Source organism: Lampris incognitus, chromosome 2 (assembly GCF_029633865.1).
Source record: "Lampris incognitus isolate fLamInc1 chromosome 2, fLamInc1.hap2, whole genome shotgun sequence".
Classification (NCBI taxonomy): Eukaryota; Metazoa; Chordata; class Actinopteri; order Lampriformes; family Lampridae; genus Lampris; species Lampris incognitus.
In genome coordinates, this window is record NC_079212.1 from 114,047,527 (window position 1) to 114,072,397 (window position 24,871).

Here is a 24,871-nt window from a genome sequence, read left to right on the forward strand (position 1 = left end):
TTGATATTGAGGTTTTATGACCAAGCATCCTCATACAGCCAAGTGAAACTACTTTAGAGGTTACTGATTAATGATCATCTATTCTCAGCCACAAACTTTTGACACTTTAATTTTGTTGTGGTCTTTTTTATGTGTTAGATTATTTCAAAATCACTGTTTTTTTCTTCTCAGTGTTTATATAAGGATTTTAAGCCTCACTAAGTTTGACAAGTTTGTTTTGTTTTGTTTTTTTTGTTTTTTTGCCAAGCAATAACTTTTACACATTAATGGCTTTTTGCACAGATGAATCAGGCAGACACCAAGGTTTAGTGCATTTACACACTGCTGTGTAATACATGTCCATGTATTTTATATAACAGGTATAAATGAGTTGTGGATAGATCGCATCCTGGACACAAGTTTAAACAGAGTCTAACATGCAATTGTGTTTGTCACATGAAAAATGCAGAATGTAGGATGTACAAACCCCAATTCCAATGAAGTTGGGACGTTGTGTAAAACGTGAATAAAAACAGAATACAATGATTTGCAAATCCTTTTCGACCTATATTCAATTGAATACACTACAAAGACAAGATATTTAATGCTCAAACTGATAAACTTTATTGTTTTTTGCAAATATCCACTCATTTTGAATTTGATGCCTGCAACACGTTCCAAAAGAAGCTGGGACAGGGGCAACAAAAGACTGGAAAGTTGAGGAATGCTCAAAAAACACCTGTTTGTAACATTCCACAGGTGAACAGGTTAACTGGAAACAGGTGAGTGTCATGACTGGGTATAAAAGGAGCATCCCCGAAAGGCTCAGCCGTTCACAAGCAAGGATGGGGCGAGGTTCGCCACTTTGTGAACAACTGCGTGAGCAAATAGTCCAACAGTTTAAGAACAACGTTTCTTAACGTACAATTGCAAGGACTTTAGGGATTTCATCATCTACAGTCCATAATATCATCAGAAGATTCAGAGAATCCGGAGAAATCTCTGCACATAAGCGGCAAGGCTGAAAACCAACACTGAATGCCCGTGACCTTCGACCCCTCAGGCGGCACTGTATTAAAATCGACATCATTCTGTAAAGGATATTACCACGTGGGCTCAGAAAAACTTCGGAAAACCATTGTCAGTTAACACAGTTCGTCGCTACATCTACAAGTGCAAGTTAAAACTCTACCATGCAAAGCGAAAGCCATATATCAACAACACCCAGAAATGCCGCCAGCTTCTCTGGGCCCGGGCTCATCTGAGATGGACTGACGCAAAGTGGAAAAGTGTGCCATGGTGTGACGAGTCCACATTTCAAATCGTTTTTGGAAATCATGGACATCGTGTCCTCCGGGCTAAAGAGGAAAAGGACCATCCAGATTGTTATCAGCACAAAGTTCAAAAGCCAGCATCTGTGATGGTATGGGGGTGTGTTAGTGCCCATGGCATGGGTAACTTGCACATCTGTGAAGGCACCATTAATGCTGAAAGGTACATACAGGTTTTGGAGCAACATATGCTGCCATCTAAGCGATGTCTTTTTCAGGGACCTCCCTGCTTATTTCAGCAAGACAATGCCAAGCCACATTCTGCACGTGTTACAACAGCGTGGCTTCGTAGAAAAAGAGTGCGGGTACTGGACTGGCCTGCCTGCAGTCCAGACCTGTCTCCCATTGAAAATGTGTGGCGCATTATGAAGCGCAAAATACGACAACGGAGACCCTGGACTGTTGAGCAACTGAAGTCGTACATCAAGCAAGAATGGGAAAGAATTCCACCTACAAAGCTTCAACAATTGGTGTCCTCAGTTCCCAAACGCTTATTGAGTGTTTTTTTTAAATACATTTATTTCTGATTTTTCCCTTTTTTCTCCCAATTTAGTGGCCAATCGATCCCTATTTTAATTCAAACACCCACCCTCGCGCTGTATGCGTTCGCCAACTGCATCTCTCCGGCCGGCAGTCTCGAAGGAGACCGCCTCGCCACTTTCGTGACAAGGCGACTCCAAGCCGAACCACTGTTTTTCCGACACACACAGAGACGCATTCACGTGACGAACACAAGCCGACTCCGCCCCCCTCCCGAAGACAGCGTTGCCAATGATCGCTGCTTCGTCGAGTCCGGCCATAGTCGGATCTGACGAGACCGGGGCGCGAACCCCAGTCCCCAGCGGGCAACTGCATCGACACAGAGCCGATGCTTAGACCGCTACGCCACCGCGGACCTTATTGAGTGTTTTTAAAAGTGTCCCAGCTTTTTTGGAACGTGTTGCTGGCATCAAATTCAAAATTAGTGAATATTTGCAAAAAACAAAGTTTATCAGTTTGAACATTAAATAGCTTGTCTTTGTGGTGTATTCAATTGAATATAGGTCGAAAACAATTTGCAAATCATTATATTCTGTTTTTATTTACATTTTACACAACGTCCCAACTCCATTGGAATTGGGGCTTGTAAATGCTACCACTGATATGACTGTTTCATTATGAAGATCTGTTAAATGAAAATCGGCACGGTGGCCCAGTGGTTAGCACTGTTGCCTCACAGCAAAAAGGTCCTGGGTTTGAACCCCAGGCCATCCCAGATCCTTTCTGTGTGAAGTTTGCATGTTCTCCCCGTGTCTGTGTGGGTTTCCTCCGGGTGCTCCAGTTTCTTCCCACCATCAAAAAGACATGCATGTTAGGGTTAATACCTGTGCCCCTGAGCAAGGCAATGGAAAGAAGTGGAGTTGGTCCCCGGGCGCTGCAACTGCCCACTGCTCCTATACAATAGGATGGGTTAAATGCAGAGAACACATTCATTGTAACTGAACAACTGTACAATGACAAAAATAAAATGACTTTCTTTACAGAAGAGTTGTGGGACGTGCCTTTCTTCCACCAGACCTCTCATTGTCTTGTTTTGTTTCCCTAGAAGGGAGCAGGCTGCAGGCCAGATTTATTTATTCACTTCATTCACTATTATTTTGTTTTAAGTTTACTGTAGATACCTTCATACACAAATGAACACAACCCCAATGGTCCTGATATCTTGGACAAGAAGGTCATTGTGCAACATAGCCAAACACAAACAAACACACACACACACACACACACACACACACACACACACACACACACAGAGTGTCCATCTTGTTCCTGGAAACTGGTGACTGGAAACTCTATACAATACCATCCAGTGTATCTAACCACATTTTAAGATATAAAAGTTAGTTCTTGTCAGCTTACACCAAAGAGAGGAAAGACGGGCAGCCAAAGTCTAGCATTAAGTTAAAAACAAAAAGCAATGAGAATAGTAAATTATCACGGCCATATTTATCACACTTGACCTGTCAGGCAATACAGCACAACATGGGCAATCCATGTACTGATGTCCAAAATACAGAAAACATTATAACATGAAGATAGATATATTTTTATTTGAAGGCCAATCTTCAACTCTCTGCTGCATCAAACTCTTCCAGATGGTCTGAACAGGCAGGAAGTAGCAGACATGTCTTCAAGCCTAGGTTGAACGAAGGCCAGAGTGAACAAAGGCAAGCGCGACTTTTTCAAGCCAAGACTTCGTCAAGCATGGACTGCTCTTTTTAGATCCGGTCAGTCATCTGTATTTTGTGTACCTAGTATAGACTTATGTTTTTCCTTCGCATTCCTGTCCTTTCCTCTTTTCGGGGCTGGCATAGACGTTGAGTCACTCCTAGGTGCTGTGACCCTACCAATCTCATCTAGCTCACCCTCTCCACTCACGTTGAGCAAGTGGTGACGGGAGGGCTCTAATCTCAGGCTATGCATCCTTGCTCTCCCTCAACTTTCTTGCTCTAACTGAGACCTGGATTATGCCAGAAAACACTACCACGTCTGCAGCTCTGTCTGATGTGAACTCTTTTTCTCACACTCCCAGAGCTGGGAGGCAGGGTGGTGGTACTGGCCTTTTAATCTCCCTGAAATCGAAATACTCTCTTCTTTCCATTCCACAATTTTCTCCGCCCTCTTTTGAATTTCATGCTGTTACTGTCTCTTATCCAGTCAAACTCACCATCGTGGTTGTGTACCACCCACCATGCCCCCTTGGTGAGTTTCTGGAGGAGCTTGACATACTTATCTCACACTTCCCTGTTGATGACTCTGCACTTATCCTTCTCGGTGACTTCAACATCCACACTAACAAGCTAGATCCACTTCTCTCTTTCCTCTCCTTCTTTGACCTTCACCTCTCACCCTCTCCTCCTACCCACAAGGCTGGCAACCAGCTGAACCTTATCTTTACTAGACACTGTCCTATTTCCATTCTCTCTGTTACTCCCCTCCAGCTCTCTGACCAATATTTCATGTCCTACTCTCTCCCCCTCTCTTCACCCCCCTCAACCCCTTCCCCTACCCACATGCTTTCCACCCATAGACACCTCCGCTCTCTCTCCACCACTGATCTTTCTTCCTCTGTTACCGCTATCCTCCGTACACCAGAACCTTTCTCTCTCCTACCCACTGACATTGCTACTGATCTTCTTCTCTCTACCCTCTCCTCTTCTCTGGACAATCTCTGTCCCCTCACCTCCAGGCCTGCACGCCCAACTCCAACTGCCCCTTGGCTGACCGACTCAGTACGTACTGACAGACAGAGCCTGAGAGTGGCAGAGCGCAAATGGAGAAAAGGCAAACTCCCAGAGGACCTTCTCAACTTCCAATTTCTTCTTTCCACTTTCTCCTCCTCCCTTTCTGCTGCTAAGGCTGCCTTCTATCACTCTAAAATCCTATCCTCTGTCTCTAATCCTAAGAAACTCTTTGAAACCTTCTCTACACTTCTTCAACCCCACCTCCTCCCCCTACTTCCTCCCTTCACCCTGATGACTTCGCTAACTTCTTTGACAAGAAAGTAAACAACATCAGATCCTCCTTGTCTCACCACCCGGTTAGTGCTGCGTGCACTATCCCACCCTCTGCACCCTCCCTCACCTCTCCACGTCCCACCCTATCCCACCCCCCCCCATCCCCCGACGAGATTCTAAACCTCATCACATCCAGTCACCCCACCACATGCTCCCTTGACCCGGTCCCCTCCCCTCTTCTTCGGTCTATAGCACCTGAACTCCTTCCCTATCTAACCCACCTCATCAACACCTCCCTCCAGGCAGGATGCTTTCCATCTGTCTTCAAGACTGCTAGAGTCACCCCCCTTCTCAAGAAACCATCACTTAACCCCTCTGACATCAAAAACTACAGACCGGTTTCCCTTCTACCCTTTCTATCCAAAACTGTCGAACATGCTGTCTTTAACCAACTTTCTTTGTACCTCCACCAGAACAACCTCCTGGACCCCAACAAGTCTGGGTTCAGGGTGGGTCACTCGACAGAGACGACCCTCCTTGCAGTGACAGATTCTCTGCACTCTGCGAGAGCAAACTCTCTCTCCTCTGTCCTGATACTCCTGGACCTGTCAGCTGCGTTCGACACAGTGAACCACGAGATCCTCCTCTCTACCCTCAAGGGGCTCTGTGTAACAGGCTCTGCTCTCTCAATGTTTGCAACCTACCTGACGAGTTGCTCCTACCAGGTGACATGGAGGGGATCTGTGTCGGAGCCTCGCAGACTGACTACAGGCGTTCCACAGGGTTCGGTTCTGGGTCCTCTCCTTTTCTCCCTGTACACGACATCCCTGGGTTCTGTTATTCGCTCGCATGACTTCTTTTAACATTGCTATGCCGATGACACCCAACTGATCTTGTCCTTTCCTCCCTCTGACACACAAGTAGAGACACGCATTGCTGCGTGCTTGACTGACATCTCGGTGTGGGTGGCGACACACCACCTGAAGCTCAATCTGGACAAGACTGAGCTGATGTTCCTCCCGGGGAAAGGTTGCCCTCACCAAGACCTGGCCATCACCATTGACAACACCGTGGTGACGCCAACTCGGATTGTGAGGAATCAGGGTGTGATCCTGGATGACCAACTGTCGTTTGCTGCAAACATTGCATTGGTTGCTCGCTCCTGCAGATTTCTCCTCTATAACATCAGGAGGATTCGCCCATTCCTCACCGACGAGATGGCACAGGTGCTCATACAGGCTTTGGTCATCTCCTGGCTGGACTACAGCAACTCCCTCCTTGCTGGCGCCCCGGCATCAGCCATCAGACCTCTGGAGCTTGTTCAGAAAGCTGCAGCTCTTCTGGTGTTCAACCGCCCTAAGTTCTCCCACACAACTCCCCTTCTCATGTCTCTACGCTGGCTCCCAGCAGCTGCTCGCATCCAGTTTAAGACTCTGGTGCTAGCCTACAGTGCAGTGAAAGGAACAGCTCCTTCCTATCTCCAGGCCATGGTCAAGCCCTACACCCCCGCCCGACCACTTCGCTCTGCTGCCTCGGGATGCCTGGTTGCCCCGTCGCTCAGATGCCCTTGCTGCTGATCGACCCGGTCACGGTTCTTTTCTGTCCTGGACCCACAGTGGTGGAATGAACTCCCCACTGATGTCAGGACAGCGGAGTCGCTGCCCATCTTTCAGCGCAGTTGAAAACTCACCTCTTTAAGAACTACTACCCTGTTTCTTTTTTTAGCACTTATTGTATTCACTCATTTAAAAAGAAAAAAATCTCTTTCTTGCACTTTTACTTGAGCACTCGTTTTGCACTTAGATGCTTGTTTAGATGCACTTATGACCTCTGATGAGTAGTAATTCTCCTGATTCCCTACGTTAAATGCACTTATTGTAAGTCGCTTTGGATAAAAGTGTCGGCTAAATGACTGTAATGTAATGTAATGTAATGTAATGTAATGTATGGTGGAATGGTGGATTTCTAAGTAGAAGAAACAAACGTTTACTTGAATCACTGGATTTTATATGTGTACAGTGCATCTGGAAAGTATTCACACCCCTTCACTTTTCTCACATTTTGTTATGTTAGAGCCTTATTCCAAAATTGATTAAATTCCTTTTTTTTCTCATCAATCTAAATACAATACCCCATAAGGACAAAGCAAAAAAGATTTTGTAGAAATTTTTGCAAATTTATTAAAAATAAAAAACTGAAATATTGCATGTACATAAGTATTCACACCCTTTACTCAGTACTTGGTTGAGGCACCCTTGGCAGCGACTATAGCCTCAAGTCTTCTTGGTTATGAAGCTAAGAGCTTGGCACACCTATATTTGGGGTATTTCTCCCATTCTTCTCTGCAGATCCTCTCGAGCTCTGTAAGGTTGGATGGGGAGCATCGCTGCACAGCTATTTTCAGGTCTTTCCAGAGATGTTCAATGGGGTTCAAGTCTGGGCTCTGGCTGGGCCAATCATGGACATTCACAGACTTGTCCCGAAGCCACTCCTTCGTTGTCTTGGCTGTGTGCTTAGGGTCGTTGTCGTGTTGAAAGGTAAACCTTTGCCCCAGTCTGAGGTCCTGAGCGCTCTGGAGCAGGTTTTCATCAAGGATCTCTCTGTACTTTGCTCCATTCATCTTTCCCTTTTTCACTTTGTCAGTATGGGGTATTGTGTGTAGATTGAAGAGAAAAAAAGGAATTTAATCCATTTTGGAATAAGGCTGTAACATAACAAAATGTGGGGAAAGTGAAGGGGTGTGAATTTTTTCCGGAAGCACTGTATATGGTGGCAAGGTGGCACAGTGGTTAGCGCAGTTGCCTCACAGCTAGAAGGTTCTGTGTTTGAGCCCTGGGGTAGTCCAGCCTTGGGGGACGTCCCAGTTTCCCAAAGTCCAAAGACATGTAGGTCAGGTGAATTGGCCATACTAAATTGTCCCTAGGTGTGTGTGTATGTGTGTGTGTGTGTGTGTGTGTGTGTGTGTGTGTGTGTGTGTGTGTGTGTGTGTGTGTGTACGTACGTACATACGTGTATGGGCCCTGTGATGGCCTGGTGGCCTGTCCAGGGTGTCTCCCCACCTGCCACCCAATGACTGCTGGGATAGGCTCCAGCATCCCGTGACTCCAGTTGGCATAAGCGGCTTGGATAATGGATGGATGGATGGATAATACCTCTCTCCAGTGACTGTTCCATTAAACGAGGTTGTGAGTCACTGTGAGCTCATTTCTTTAAAATCACAGTTGTCAAGGGGATGTTTTGCGCAACAGTTTTAGAAAAGTTTATTTGGTACGTATGTGTAGAAAGTCTGCAGGAACCGTGACTTGCATGAAAGTAAAAATATGTTATGCTAAGACCTTCCAACCGGTTAGATAAAGTGCTGTTACTCTGTGAGGACTTAACAAAAAACACCTCAGGAGATTTTCTGCACCCTGGACACAAGACGGTCTCCTCCAACATTAGTAGCCATGTAAATAAATATGTGTTTGTAGAACATTAAATGATAAAAGGATGGGCAAACTAGCCTCTCGCAATGTCCCTGCTTTTTATCATTTAATGATGCAGTTAGAGTATTAGACCCAGTAAAATGTAGAAGACAAAGTGACTTCTCATTCCTTCTGATAAAAAGCATCCTAAAATGTGGTTCGATTTACTACAGAGGAGTTCACAGAAAGGGTATGAGCCCTGCCCCATAGAAAAAATGTGTTGGGCTGGGGTTCTTGGGATGAAATCGTCATTAATTCTTCAGTTCATTTGTTAATTTTTATATGCCTTTGGTTTATAAAAAAAAAAAATCACACTGACCCAAGAAATTGTGACACGGTGTCACAGTGGTTAGTGCGGTCGCCTCAAAGCAAGAAGGTCCTGGGTTCGAACCCTGGGTAGTCCAACCTTGGGGGTCATCCTGGGTAGTCCTCTGTGTGGAGTTTGCATGTTCTCCCCATGTCTGTGTGGGTTTCCTCCAGGTGCTCCGGTTTCCTCCCACAGTCCAAAGACATGTAGGTCAGGTGAATCGGCCATACTAAATTGTCCTTAGGTGTGTGTGTGTGTGTGTGTGTGTGTGTGTGTGTGTGTGTGTGTGTGTGTGTGTGTGTGTGTGCGCGCACGCGCGTGTGCGTGCGCGCGTGTATACCCTGTGATGGTCTGGCGGCCTGTCCAGGGTGTCTCCCCACCTGCTGCATAAGCGGCTTGGATAATGGATGGATGGCTGGATGACCCAAGAAAACTGTTCAGAAACCTGTGTGTGACTAATGTCCACGTTGGAGTGCAGATATAGTTGTTATGCTAACATCTACACTTATGTGAGTGTAAACTTAACATGTACACTAACATGTATACTTAAGTGTGCCCTGACACTGCACAACAACGCGCACACACAAAAGCATTAACACATACACTTGTCCCTCATTAGGGTTTTTCATCCTCTTACCATGTTTTTGTACACATTCTAGTGTGTTGTGTATATTCCATGTATCTTTTTTATTCTATTTATATTCTAGATTTTTTATCTGCTCTCACATCAAATGTGATGCATTGCACTTTTTCTTTTTTTGACAAGACATGCTACATGTAAACACGTATCCTGCTCTGAGAGGTTTTAGATTTAACAGATCATTTTTACCTTCCTGGGTAGTGTCCTTGAGAAGGTTACACACAAATATCTCTGAACACGAGATTTAGTTTGGAGAATAATGACACTGGGGACAGATACGACTCACATTCATTTAAAGGACCATCCCTCAAGTCAAGGAGAGACAAAGAGGATGAGTTATGATCTATCTCTAGGTATTAATGGGTGATCTTTGGTCATTTTAGTATTCACTTTGTTGTGGAAAATCTGGTGAACGAAACTTGGTCTCTAATTCTGGTCCTGATTCAGAGTCTGTCTCTGTAACGAGACATTTAAAGATTCCAACACCAATTTGTATACACACATTTGTGCGTGTGGGTGCATACACACACATATGCATTTGCATGTGCATATGTGCATCGTGTAAATTCAGGCCTATCTGCAAACCTGTTCAAAGGTTTGAATTTATGTTTGCACCTTTCTACAGCTGTACGTGTGTGTGTGTGTGTGTATGTATGTGTGTGTGTGTGTGTGTGTGTGTGTGTGTGTGTGTGTGTGTGTGTGTGTGTGTGTGTGTGTGTGTGTTTATGAGCATGCATGCAAATGTATGGGCACTGGAAAAAGTCTTCCTTTGTTGGAAGGCTGTAACAGAATGATAATAGACCCCTTTCACATTGGCCAAAAAACCCACTAATATCCGCCTTTGGTCAATGTAACATTGACCACCAAAGGCGGATATTAGTGGGTTTTTGGCCAATGTGAAATGGGTAATAATAGAGGGAGTGATAAGAGAGTGATAAGAGAGTGATCTCTTCAGCCCCGTGATGGTCTTGCGGCCTGTCCAGGATGTCTCCCTGCCTGCTGCCCAGTGACTGCTGGGATAGGCTCCAGCATCCCCGCGACCCTGACAGCAGGATAAGCGGTTTGGGTAATGGATGGATGGATGAATAAGTGCATAGATAAAATGTCTCACATTTTAATGATAATAATAATAATAATAATGACTTTATTTACCTAAAAGACTATTCTCTAATCTAATACAAATTACATAATTCTAACTTCAACAGTATCAGTACTAATGAAAATATAGACTTGGTCTGAAAAAATTACTTTCTTACCTGAAAGTCAGTGTTTTGGCTGTAAAATCTGCATACTTTTCCCCACAGCTATGCAATTTCACATGCAAGGTCAGGAAGGAAGTGTTCTCACATGAAATTGATCACATGATTCTTAGGACATCCTTTCTTGGTGGAAGTGATGCTGTTGTTACAACCATCCCCAGTCTCCCCTACCTGGTAGTTTTTTTTCATGTTATATTGGCACCGTTCACTGCTGCTCCTCCTCCCGGTGCTGCGGTGCACACACACTCCTGGTGTGAATGTTTTTGAAGGACAGATTAAAATGTGACTTCACACAAAGAATGACGAGAGGAGATCAGCGGGACTACCAGGGAGTCTCGACGTCTGGGCTATTTTTCAAAACGGCATTGGCTCATTTCTCAACAGGGGAGTGAGTGTATCCGAACATTTTATCCTTCGGTTTTTTTTAAATATAGTTTGTTATTGTTTTGTTTTTTGTTTGTTTTTTGTGTGTTGTCCATCCTTGCACTAAAGTGTTTGTCCCAATGGAGCGAGGCTGAGTTTAGGAGAAACTGGGTTTTTTTTTTGTCCCGTGGGACAGAATGACTGATACTGTAATCAGCATGATCCGTGTTTTCAACGAACCAATAGCATCGGCCATTATTTTTAAACCTCTGATTTTTCGACCTTCAACGTACAGTGACGTCCGTGCATGGTGAAACGATGTGGGTTTAACCGGTGTTTGGGGATCTGGGCTCCTGGCTTTGGCTCAGCAGTTTGACTCGGGGATTTGTCCTGTCCCCGTCAACCAGATCAAGGGGGGGCCACCTTCAGTTCCCGTATTCATTACCTCGGACTGTAATTTGGCCCCGTACAAACCCCAACCAGCGAAAAAAAATACACAAGAAATTTGGCACTTGGTCCAAAGTGACACCGCTCCCCCAGTGCGGGAATGCCATTGTTATGGGAGAGTTTTGAAAATTCGTCGGTGCCGCTGAACTTGAGCGGGGGGTTTTCTTTGCTGAGCTCATCGGACATCGGATTGAGGATGCCCTTGGATCCGTCCCCGTTTTACATCGCGATGGAGGTGGCGATAGCCATGTCGTCGGTCGTTGGGAACGTCATGGTGGTGTGGGCTGTGCGTATCAACCGGTCCCTGAGAGATACAACCTTTTGTTTCATCGTCTCTCTGGCGCTGGCCGACATCGCGGTCGGGGCGCTTGTCATCCCGCTCGCCATAACCATGAGCATCGGACCCAGGGCGCACTTCCACGGCTGCCTACTGGGCGCATGCACCGTGCTGGTGCTGACGCAAAGTTCCATCCTGGCGTTGCTGGCCATCGCCATCGACCGCTACCTGAGAGTCAAAATACCCATGAGGTGAAGGTGATATGTAATCTGTGACATGTGATATCTGGTCTAGTACTGCAGCCTATTCAGGCAAAAAGTCATTCGCCGCAGCTGGTGTCTAGTCAGAGGGTTTTACAGGGTTGATCGTGTGTCTTTCTCGCTCATATTTCATCGTGCACCAAACATGGAGCGCTTCCAACGGACCCAGACACACACACACTTACAATTAGACAGACTGACAGACAATTTGACAGGCAGACAGACAAACACACACACACAATGATATTTAACATCCCTTTATTTCACTGACCTCTGATGAAGAAGAAAGTGATGACGATGATGAGGATTCTTATTATCATCTATTCTGTTCACCGCTTTTATGTTGACAGAGGTCAAAATAAAGGCAAGATGGCCCCACAAGCAGCTTCATTTGGCGTTTTAGAAATGTTGAATTTCGCACCTACTTCAGGGCATGCTACCTCCTACTTTGGACTTAACCACACACGTTGAAGCATGTGAAAGTTGTGTGGGCATGTTGTATCTAGACAAGCCTCAATGTAGAATGAGTAACATAAAAGTAAAGACAATATACTTTTTTTCATGTGCAATGTTTAAGTGAATTAATTGCAACAAAACCCAACACAATATTCTGCTGCGTGACCACTTCTAAAAGTGTCCAGGGGTGGGCAATGCCCACCCAAATTTTTTGCTCTACTCACCCAATTGGTCAACTTTATTCTGCGCCATTTGAATCTGCCAATTACATTTATTTCTTTCACCCTGTCAGAGTTTCCTGTTTGCTGGTTGGGCAGAATAAACAACAGAGATGCCCTAACTCTGATATCATTCTGCGGAGCATTTGTGACAGGGGAGGAGGAATAGTTGCTCATTCTTATTAAAGCTTATTCTTTATCTTTATTTTATTGTTGCTGTAGTTTGTTGTATTGTTGTGTTGAATATGGATATTTGCTGGTAGTGGTTTAGTTTACTAGATAAATAGCTAGGTAGCTAATGTTACTGTTAGCTAGCAAGCACACTTTTTCTTCTGGCTGTTCCCTGTTTCTCAGGGGTTGCCACAGCAGATTTTTGCCCTCCATAGCTTTCTGTCTGACACATCACTCTCCTGCAGTCCAACCATCCTCATGTCCTCCTCTATCTGGTCTCTCCATTTTTTCCTTGTTCTTCTTTTTCTTTTACTAGGTATTTCCATGTCCAATACTTTCTTTCCCATATAGTCTGTCTCTTCTATACATGTCCAAACCATCTCAATCTTGTCTCTCTAATTTTTTCATCCATTGCTCTGATCTTGAATGTAGCTCTCATGTCTTCATTTCTCTTCTTCTCATCTTTTCTATTCACTCCCAAGGACTCATCTCTGCTACCTGTAATGTAGATTCTAGCCTCTCTGTTGTTGTCACTGCTCCCACACCATAGAGCAAAGCAGCCCTGGCTATTTATTTGTATACCTTGCCCTTTACTCTTATGGCATTCTTTTGTCCCAAAGTACTCCATTTACCTTTCTCCATGAATTACCCCCAGATTGTGTCCTTTTCTCGACTTCCTTCTCACTACGTCCTTCTGTCTGTGTTGTTGATCATAACTACTTGAATTTGTTAACTTCTGGGACATCTTCTCACCCTAAGGTCAATCCTGGACTTTCTACTTGCTTATTTATACACAGGTACTTGGTCTTCGTTCTGCTGACCTTTAGTCCTCTAATCTCTAGCATTTCTCTCCAATCTTCAAGATCTCTCTTCAACCTTTCCTTGTCCTCATTTGCCAGCACAATGTCATCAGCAATTATCATGCTCCAGGGTGGCTCTTTCTTAAGCTGTTCTGTGAGGCTGTCCATCAGTGTCACAAACAAGAAAGGGCTCAATGCCAATCCTTGATGCAGTCCTACCTTTACCTCAAACTTACTAGTTGGTAATCACACTAGAACAGTATTTAACATTTGACAGTTTGCTAATGTTGATATCAGTGCTCAGTATGAATAAAGTTACCTGGTTAGATAGGTTATGTGCTAGACTTCATTTAAAGTAGTCATACACAGCCATAAACAACATGCAACGATTTTTGGTTGCCAAATTAAAGCTTGCTACCAGCAATTCAGTTACAGCTGCTGTTAGCTCGAACTCCCAGGCTTTGGGACCAGCACTTTTGGATTAAGTGGGCAGTTCAAGCAGTTATGTCACACCTTCTTTGCCCATTTTGCACCAACACAGTGCAGTCAGCAGTGTAGTTCCTGCTGCTGAAAGTCATCTAAGTGATCTGAATAATAGTGCACCGTCCCAACCAATAACTAAAAGTCAGACGTCTCATTCATTTACTCTGAGCTGATACCAATCACAGCTATGGTTGGAATACTCAGCCAAACTAGATGCATGCTTGCCCTGTCCGTCAGTTCGCTGGCATGACTGACAGAGATATGGTCTTCACCAAGACAGGATATATGAATTGGAAAGCTGCACTGGAAAAGGATCAGTGTGGCAACATGAAATTCTGCTGGCAAAAGCCATGTTGCTAAATAAATTTTCCTCTGACAATGTGAACCTTTCAATTGTGTGCCAACATGTACAGGTCTATAAGGAAGCATTTCCCAAGCTTCATGCAATGTATGTAACTGCACCAGTGATGGGTGTATCTCCTGCTGCATGTGAGAGTTCTTTCTCCACTCTGTTGTGTGTCCTGACCCTTTTCCGTCACACCATGCTAAATGACAGTATAAGGAATTTGGTGGTTTTGGCTCATGAAGAATAAACTACAAAAGGCATAGATATGGATGAGCTTGTCGGGGCTTTTGGCAAAAGAACCAGAAGACATACTTTGACACAGCTGATTAGTGGTTGCGGCGGGATCTGGAATAGATTTTCTTTTTTTTTGTTTTTTCTTTTTTGCCTAACAAATAACCATATGTGGAAACAAACAAAACATTTAGTTTCTACCTTTGTTTGCAAAGTGCAGTTTGTAATTAGCTTTTAATGGGTTTTTTTCTCTTTAAGGAGCATCCTTCCATTATATTACTGTTCATGTTATATGCTCTGTTCTTATCTTCTTGTATATCAGTTCACGAGTTTGAGTTCCAAATTTTCCTTTAATCTACGACTGCCACTACTCTCCACTACTTTCCACTGGCACTCTGCTGGCCAGCAGTACCGGTGGTGATCATTGGTAACCCGGGCCTCGACTGATCCAGTATGGAAATCTGATTTATGATCCGCATATTTGATTTGGGGGCGGCACGGTGCACCCCCAAATCAAAGTGGTTAGCGCGGTCACCTCACAGCAAGAAGGTCCTGGGTTTGAGCCCCGGGGTAGTCCAACCTTGGTGGGTCGTCCCAGGTCGTCCTCTGTGTTGACTTTGCATGTTCTTCCAGTGTCTGCGTGGGTTTCGCCTGGGGGCTCCGGTTTCCTCCCACAGACCACAGACATGCAAGTCAGGTGAACTGGCCATACTAAATTGTCCCTAGGTATGAATATGTGTGTGTGTGTGTGTGTGTGTGTGTGTGTGTGTGTGTGTGTGTGTGTGTGTGTGTGTGTGTGTGGGCCCTGTGATGGCTGGCGGGCTATCCAGGGTGGGATGTCTCCCCGCCTGCTGCCCAATGACTGCTGGAATAGGCTCCAGCATCCCCGTGACCATGAGAGCAGGATAAGCAGTTCAGATAATAGATAGATGGATGGATATTTGATTTGGCAATGGTTTTATGCTGGATGCCCTTCCTGATGCAACCCTCTCCATTTATCTGGGCTTGGGACCAGCACTAAGAATGCACAGGCTTGTGCATCCTCAGTGGCTGGGTTCCCAAATTTGCCTTTAATATGTCAGTAAATATGCTTTTAAGTCAAAGTTTATGGTTGATTAGCAGACACTTTTATCCAAAGCACCTTACAAAAATCACATAAAAAGTAATATTAACAACAACAACAATAATAATAATAATAATAATACAGAGGTGCGCGCTCATTGACATGGCAATACCATCCGAAAAAAAAAACACCTCAGTGAAAGTCACAGAGAAGCTGACCAAGTACACAGACCTGGAGATTGAAATCAACAGGATGTGGGATATGAAGACCGAAACAACACCAGTGGTCATCGGAGCTCTAGGACTCATGAAGAAGGGAATAGAAAAGTTCATCAACCGTATCCCAGGCAACATCAACATCCATGCAGTCCAGAAGATCACCCTACTCGGAGCAGCCCACTTATTATGACGAGTACTGTCAATCAAGTGACATCTGCCCTATAGTGCCTCAGGTCCATAGTTTGGACCTGGCTCTACAGGATGTAAAAAGGAAACATGAAAGAAATAATGATAATAATAATAATAATAATAATAAGTCTGACCTGATTAGAGAGATGATGTAGAGCTCACAAATAGTTCAAACATGAAATATGAAAATGTCCATGTGCAAATTTGTTCTACTGCAGAAGTCACTATTGTGAGGCTCAATTAAGTGCTAGTGTTCACAACTCTGATACTTCTCTATTAAAATATTAGCCTAGTGCAACTGTATGTAGAGTGGTAACATTTAAGAGTAGACACATCAGTTGTACATTAAAACTAGGAAAAAAGCTCAACACTCTGGTATAGCCCACTGTGTGAAAAGGTACCCACCCCAAATTTCTACCCCCCCCCCCAATCTGAACAGTCTAGATTCAGGCCTGTTCTGCTGACAAGCTTAATTTTGTATGTGACCAGTAACTTTAATTAACAAGTTTGTTGCAAATCCAAAAAAGATAGCAGAGAGTATCCAATATGTTCTAGATTGCAGGTATTTCTAAGCCACGGTAACTACTCTCATGAGATGCACCTCAAATAAGCCTTTTGGATAGTGAATATGATAAATATAACTGCATCTTTTCAAGCCTTTTCTTATATGAGCATAGAATTTTTTGCTTCTAAGAGTCCCTGAATGAACTCGTTTACCCCTCAAGATGACTCATTTGACTGTAACCTTGCCAGCGACTGGCAGAATATTCATGATTGATCAATGGGCACATTATGGTGACTGGTTGATGGATAGCACCATTTCTCAGACCAGTACCCAACATGCAAAAAAAAAAGAAGAAAAAAAAGCTGCATGGGCACACACACTTCATGGACACTCTTGCATGCACAAAACCACCGTCCTACTCACATTGATGAGTCCCTCAAATGGTAAGTGGTCCTCGATGAGAACCACTTACGCTTTCAGCTAGATGGTCCTCCTCATCGCTGCGACAGATGAAAAAAAAAGGGTAAATAAAGGAAGCATAAATCAGGAATATGGGAATCATGAATATATAGACCATCCAGGGAACTAATTTTAGCTGCAATTTTATATTGAATGTTAGACATTGCACGGTCAATAAAACCTTATCTTAATAGAAGTGAGCTATAGCACGGCTGATACTGATATCAGGTAGAGTGTTGATACTGGGAAACCCAGTGTCCAGACACATTAGCGAGCTTAGATGACTGCTGGGCATAAGTGTTTGTATCTGGTATGTGTGACCTTCAGCACCAGACATTCAGTAAATAGACATGTTTGTTTCAGGTTAGTTGGGTCTCTTTAAACTTCCTGCAGACATTAATTCATCTGTACTGTGACCTCATCAACTTAACTCATTTTGTGTGTGTGTGAGTGTGTTTGTGTGTGTGTGTGTGTGTGTGTGTCTGTGTGTGTGTGTGAATGTGTGTGTGTGTGTGTGTGTGTGTGTGTGTGTGTGTGAGAAAGAGAGCAAGAGTGAGAAATAAAACTAACGAAAGAGATAAAGACAGGATACACATCTGGCTGAGGCATGTGTGTCAGCAAGTGTGAATGTGTTTGTGTTATAGAATGTAGCCAGCGAGCAGGGCAATATGAGAAAGAATGCATTGTCTCGCTTGTGTTCAGGAGATAGAAAACGAATAGGAAGAGTGGGAAAAAGAACGAGTGTTTGAGACTATGTACTCATCTTCTAGGGTTGCTTGAGTCTATACACCCATTCCTAATAAGCAAACCTCAAATGCTAACCTTGCAAAAGGTATAGTCTGCCACAGGAACATGTCATGTCTGCTTGACAATTAACAAGTGGACCTACAGTACCAGACCTTTTTATGTTAGATAAGAGAGAAAGGCAGTCAACTTATCTTTGAGATCCAAGAAAAGAATTTTATTGTCAGTAGGAATGAAAAAGAAATGAAAGAGTAAGGGTGAAATGTCAATTCTTCATCAGATTCAGCAGCCCAAACTTATAAAATGAACTACCGGCCCACATTAGAAACTGCACTATCTGCAATACCTTTAAGAACCATGTTATAACATGTTTATTTGATCTGTCAGCCATTTCGATAACATAATCGCCATCGGTCATATTCCTTCTTTATTCATCCCCCTTTGTTGCTCCATTGTTAACTATGAATTATGATGTTTCATAAGTGTTTTATTCAATTGTGATTTTGTCTTTTATTTGTGACTCCCTGGAGAGCCACTTGATAAGCCCCATGTGGGTTTTTCTGCAAAATTTTTCCCCCAATCTCTTATCTTTTTCCCTTTCCTTATTTATTGAACTGTTCCATCCTGTATTTTGTATGTGCAATAGAATAAATAAAATGAAATGAATTAGAATTTTCTCAATTGCTGCAGAATTTTTTCTCAGCACAGTGGCGCAGTGGTTAGCGCGGTCGCCTCACAGCAAGAAGGTCCTGGGTTCGAGCCCTGGGGTAGTCCAACCTTGGGGGTCATCCCAGGTCATCCTCTGTGTGGAGTTTACATGTTCTCCCCGTGTCTGCGTGGATTTCCTTCAGGTGGTACGGTTTCCTCCCACAGTCCAAAGACATGTAAGTCAGGTGAATCGGCCGTACTAAATTGTCCCTAGGTGTGAATGTGTGTGAATGTGTGTGTGTCAGCCCTGTGATGGCCTGGCGGCTTGTCCAGGGTGTCTCCCCGCCTGCTGCCCAATGACTGCTGGGATAGGCTCCAGTATCCCCGTGACCCTGAGCAGGATAAGCGGTTTGGATAATGGATGGATGGATGGCTTCAGCATTTTTTAATGAAAATGGAATGGAAGGGGTGCCTGGGTAGTATAGTGGTCTACTATGTTGCCTACCAACCTGGTGATTGGTGGTTCAAATCCCCGTTACCTCTGGCAGAGCGGTTGTCCCTACAAACACAATTGGCCGTGTCTGCAGGTGGGAAACCGGATGCGAGTATGTGTCCTGGTCGCTGCACTAGCTCCTCCTCTGGTCAGTCGGGGCACCTGTTCAGGGGAGAGGAGGAACTGGGGGTAATAGTGTGATCCCCCCACGCACTATGTCCTCCTGGCAAAACTCCTCACTGTCAAGAGAAAAGAAGCGGCTGGTGACTCCACATGTATCGGTGGAGGCATGTTATAGTCTGCAGCCCTCCCTGGATCGGCAGAGGGGGTGGAGCAGTGACCTGGACAGCTCAGAAGAGTGGGGTAATTGGCCAAGTACAATTGGGGAGAAAATGGGGGGGGGGGTGGAATGGAAATGGGCTCTTTTTTGTATCTTTATTTATGAAATTATAATTATTTTGAAGCAGTTTAAACCAAAGGCAAATTTGCTTGCTGGTATAATTTTAATGGCTAAATTCTGATTTGACAGTCATTTCATTTCCATACAGGTAAATATTTTCTCACCAGTTTTTCTTGTCCTTTGTTACCATAGCTATAAGCGTGTGGTGACCCCTCGGCGAGCTGGAATGGCTGTAGTGCTATGTTGGCTAGTGTCCTTCATAGTCGGCCTCACACCAATGTTGGGGTGGAATAACCTGCAGCGTCTCCATGATAATGGCTCCCAAGAGAATGAGGACCTCTTGGTGATCTGCCGGTTTGAGAACGTCATCTGCATGGACTATATGGTCTACTTCAACTTCTTTGGCTGGGTGCTTCCCCCTTTGCTCCTCATGCTGGTCATTTATGTGGAAATATTTTACATGATCCACAAACAGCTCAACAAGAAGGTAAAGTCTTTCTGTCTTTATTAAAATCAGATTGATTGCTTTGTAACACAAGAAACATGCCTCTGAAAGACCCAGTCGAAACATATTTATCTTTCTGTGTTTTACAAAAGACGTCTGGATAATGAAGTGCCACAACACACAGTGGTGTGGTGTCCAACACATTATATGTGTTAACTTATTGTAGTTGGGATACAAACACAAAATTAGTCACACTAGAGGTAAAATTATTGTGTTAAAGGGATGTCAGTTGAGGCCACAACATCTACATTAGAAACTATTGTTAATTCCTGTCAAAAAACGATATTCTGATGGTCGTCTTCTTTACCTTTCTCTAGGTAACAGCCAGCTACAGAGACCCCAGTCGATACTATGGCAAAGAGCTCAAGCTAGCTAAATCGTTAGCCTTGGTTCTCTTCCTCTTTGCCATCAGCTGGCTTCCTCTACACATCCTCAACTGCATCACCCTCTTTTGTCCTAACTACACCAATCCCATAACCCTCCTTCACATCGCTATCCTCCTCACCCATGGTAACTCGGCCGTCAACCCCATTGTTTATGCTTTCCGCATCAAAAAGTTTCAAACAGCCTTCCGGAAAATCTGGGAGCAGTACATACTTTGTAAGGATCCAATTGGTCAGCTGCCCCAAAGAGGTAGCCAGAGAGGACAGAGTTATGAGAGGAGGCTGAGGCGGAACAATGATGATGATGATGATGATGTGTGATTTTTGGAAGCTGTGTTTGGACGGCAGTGGAGTCTTGAATTTAGGAGCCTTGTTTCCTTGTTTTCTTGTACATGGAGTCACCTCATTTGTTCACAGAATGGAAAGGATGCTCGCCTTCTTTTCAACTCTCACTTGAGAGATTGTTGGTCAAATATAGAAGTTATACTGTTGCCAGTATATATATCTGTTAGAATTGAATCAACTGTGGACTGACTAAGGTTGTGGGTTATCTCTGTTTAAAACTCTAATAAGTTATGACGAACAACAAATATGGAGACAGGCTCACCATCTGAAATCAAAATTTGAATTATATTAGAATAATCATTGATATGTCTTGTCTTCATTGGTTGACTGAATTGATGATGTCATATGGGAGATGGGGCTTTGCATCCTTTGCAAGAAGAACCTGTTGAACTTGAATTAATGTTATTTCAGTGTATATCTGCAGCAAACAGGCTATATTCTGTGAAGTAGTGTATGCTGTGATTGTCTTTGAGCTGAACTAAACAGAACATGGCCTTTTAAGTCAAGTCAAGTCAAGTTTATATAGCCCGAAGTCACAAGGTAGTCCTGAAGAGCTTTACGGTATATCACATACGACACCCTCTATTGTTGGACCCTGAACCCGAATGAGGAAAAACGCCACAAGAAAAACCTTATCAGGAAAAAAAGTATGGGAGAAATCTCAGAAATTAGCAACAGAGGAGGGATCTCTTCCAGGATGGACAGACATGCCATAGATGTCAAATGCACAAAAATAACGGAATTACAATGTAACATCATAGATTACACACATAGAGCAAGGTAATGTAGAATAGATACAGGTAATGCATAAAATTTAGCAAATTTAAATGTGCTGGGTAATGAACTTGCAAAGAGAGTGCAAGGCAAATTTAGGGAATCTTTGTCCATCCAAAACAACGGCAGGAAGCCTACAGATATAGTCAAGAGCCAGCGGGACCCCGCACCACAAACCCAGCTCTGCTTAGTGGAGCTCTGTCTGCAGAGAGGAAAGATTCCACATGCACACAAGAGGTGAGGCAGACTTTGACACAGCATTCACACAGAGGGAGAAAGAAGACGAGAGAAGTGATGAGAATGAGTTGTCATAGCTAAAATAAATAGTATAAAAATAATTTTATAGGAGAACAGTGCAAATGATAGCATAAATCCCCAGGAGGGTGGGACTGTGACCAAGGGAAAACAGGATGCATCAAAAATAGTCATCAGGAAAGAGAAAGAGAAAGAAATGATCCATTGTCATGGGACAGTTCATAAAATAAAAAAATTGTCCTGGAAAACGAAGAGGAAGACAGAGACAGAGAGAGGGACAGGTGCACATCATGGGCACACGTGCTCACAGATACAAACAGAAGGTTAGAATGGAGCAATACATTCAGAAAGTTTCTTAGTCTGTGATATACGTATACTAGTGTATGCTGTGATTGAACTTTGAACTAAACAGAACATGGCCTTATCTGTGTCACTGACCTCAAATAGCTAAGAATTTTATTACGTGCTGTGATAAAAATAGCTGGGAATTTTATTATGTGCTGGGATAAATACTCATCTTTTTATGCTTGCAACAGCTATGTGGCCTTGTGGACAGAGATCAACTAAAATGGAAGGAGTCTTTGTCTGATTGTCCTTCAATTTTCTCAACAACCGTTCATCTGATCGACTCCACACTTGGTGGGCGTATTGCTGAGGACCCAAGGAAGTGCAGTGTCGAGTGTGGAGTTGTTTGGATGAGCTGTTCTCGAGAAAGCTGCAAACAGTAATACCGGAGGAACAGCAATTGGCCCATTCCAAATAGGCACGTTTCTAACAGGCCCTGCACTAGTTATGACAAAGAGGGGTAGGAAGAGAATGAAGGTAGCGTGTACAATATTGTCACTGCAGTCTGTAATTGACATTGACAATGACCAGTTTCATATTCTTACAAATAAGCTGTATAGCAACTGAATCCAGTTACTTCTTATTCAGCACTTGTGGAAATGCTTAGCTTTTTAAATGCTAATAACATTGCAGCCAAGATAGTAATTTATGTTTTCAAGATTTCATTTGTACCTGACTTGTTGCTAAAATGAAAATTAACTTTGTGAACTAAAACGTTTGAGGTTGTAGTTTTTAGCACACTAAAACGTAAACATCCTTAAATGCTTCTCTGTCCCCAAATCACATCTTTCCTAACTTTCCAGTTCACTCTAAATGGAGTTACGTTTCAATGCATCATCGCAAATTTGAGACAAAATTCAAATGTATTTCTCGTCTCTTGCAGTGTCCCACGAAAGACTTCCCGAGAATTGCATTATACCAAGTATTAGACATGTTTGTATGTTTGAGCCAGTCGCACAGTTCACAGCCTTATCTCAGTTGTACTGAATGAATAGAACCGTTTCTTCAGGAATGTTGTTTTCTTAAGGAGAGTTGGAAATTCTCCATCCAAATATTTTTTGAGTTTTTGTGATTGCCACACGTGTGGAGATAAAACAGTGGAAAGAGAATGTGAGCAGCATGCAATGAGATCTGTTTTGATTTTTTTTTATCCCCCCCTTTTTTTTCTCCCCAATTGTACCTGGCCAATTACCCCTCTTCCGAGCCATCCTGGTCGCTGCTCCATCCCCTCTGCCGATCCGAGGAGGGCTGCAGACTACCACATGCCTCCTCCAATACATGTGGAGTCACCAGCAGGTTCTTTTCACCTGACAGTGAGGAGTTTCGCCAGGGGGACGTAGCATGGGGGAGGATCACACTATTCTCCCAAGTTCTCCTCCCCCCGTGAACAGGCGCCCCGACCGACCAGAGGAGGCACTAGTGCAGTGACCTGGACACATACCCACATCTGGCTTCCCACCCGCAGACACGGATGCCCGACCAAGCTGGAGGTAACACCGAACTGAACTGGTGACCCCTTTGCTGGTAGGCAACGGAATATTGTGAATTCATTTAATTTCAAATGTGTCTCCTCTATATCAGCATCTGCTCTGTATCACATCCATCTTTAGCTGGACAGAAAAGGTGTCTTACCAAATTCACTTAAGATTTCTCTCTATACCATTCTGTAATTCGACTAAGGATGTCAGTGATAGGTGGTATGCGGCTAAACTGGAGAAGAGGCTTTTTGTGCGCACATCCATCTTTTATTACTGGGCAGATAGCAAGCTGGTGTGTGTATAGGTGGTGATGGGTACCAGGGAATTGAATTGGTTATAAAGGTGTAAGACTCAGGGGAAGGATATTTATTCTGTTTACAAGAGGACTAGTGGGTAAGAAGCCAGGTCAGAGATTGGTAGCTATTTAAATTCTCATCTCTGTGGAGGCCAGTGCCAACAGTGCCTAGGTGATGCACCCATATCAACTCACAAGGCCTCAAACAACGAACTGGCAGATCTCTTAATTTAACCTGTTGTAGCTTGGGGTGTGTACAACATGCACATGTATACACACACACACACACACACACACACACACACACACACACACACACACACACACACACAGAGTCACCCATGTACTTACGACCACATTAACACACTGATACTGGGACAGACAGAACATTTTCATCAGCCATGTGTACTCACTGTATTTTAAATGCTGCTTGTCTATATGTGATTTTTTTTCCCTAATGGTGTATTCAATCAAAACCATCTGCTGTTTTCATCTGTTTACCAAACCTGTTCGATAAATTGAAGAATTTGTGCAATATAAAAATGAAAATTGTCATGAACATGAAGGTAATTTTTATCAATCTCGAAAAAATTAAAGGATCACAATAATATATGCTAACATTTGAATTGTTATGTCAGTTTTTGTTTTTTGTTTTTTTTGACAATGTACAGTTAGGCTGTAAAATAGATTAAAAGATGGATGCAGAACAAAGCAATCACAGTATCTCAAAGGTGTACAATAATTTAATTAAAAAAAATATACACATTAGAAATGACATACAAGATGATGAAAATAAATCTGCTTTTTTCCCCCTGAGTTTGACTATATCCTGTATGGAGTCACAGGAAGTAACAAATATATTTGATTCTCGGAAGAAGCCTCAACATCAAGATCATCACTGAACTTTCCCTTAGCAGGTGGCTCACTGGGGCGCAGGTAAAGTGGTCCTATTTCACTAGATACATGCATGCAACACACACACACACACACACACACACGGGCATGTTCAAATCGATTGTAAAAATTGTGCTATAAAGAGAACAAAATCTAAGTTTTTCTGGGGGGGGTCAAAGATAAATTTCCCCAATGTCCTTGACAGTGGACCCCCTCCCAACCTAAATTGGACTGGTTTGCAGAAGTCTATAGTTATGTCCTAATAGGTCGTTATGTGTAGATTGCACAACAGCAGGGGATACCACTGTGAAAAGGAAATTATGTAAATTAAACATTAGCGGAAACCCCC

General features: G+C 43.5%; 1 protein-coding gene across 2 annotated transcripts; it reads left to right on the forward strand.

Annotated features, from left to right (window-relative positions):
* Window positions 1–11,483: 11,483 nt before the first annotated feature.
* On the forward strand, window positions 11,484–20,655 carry LOC130107801 (adenosine receptor A1-like). 2 transcript variants are annotated; one of them, XM_056274560.1, is made up of 3 exons: window positions 11,484–11,815; window positions 19,441–19,740; window positions 20,082–20,655. In XM_056274560.1, the coding sequence occupies exons 1-3, from the start codon at window positions 11,484–11,486 to the stop codon at window positions 20,455–20,457; spliced, it is 1,008 nt and encodes a 335-aa protein (XP_056130535.1). In that variant the 3' UTR covers window positions 20,458–20,655. The 2 variants fall into 2 exon arrangements, with proteins under 2 accessions (XP_056130535.1, XP_056130534.1); XM_056274559.1 differs by having other exon boundaries at window positions 19,441–19,735; window positions 20,071–20,655.
* Window positions 20,656–24,871: the final 4,216 nt, after the last annotated feature.

What these genes read in the sequence shown, in the direction of transcription:
- LOC130107801 (XM_056274559.1), top strand. Translation starts at nt 11,484, where the DNA reads ATGCCCTTGGATCCGTCCCCGTTTTACATCGCGATGGAGGTGGCGATA. An exon ending in AGAGTCAAAATACCCATGAG is followed by an intron (nt 11,816 to 19,440) that starts GTGAAGGTGATA and finishes TTGTTACCATAG; the next exon opens with CTATAAGCGTGTGGTGACCC. An exon ending in ACAAACAGCTCAACAAGAAG is followed by an intron (nt 19,736 to 20,070) that starts GTAAAGTCTTTC and finishes ACCTTTCTCTAG; the next exon opens with GTAACAGCCAGCTACAGAGA.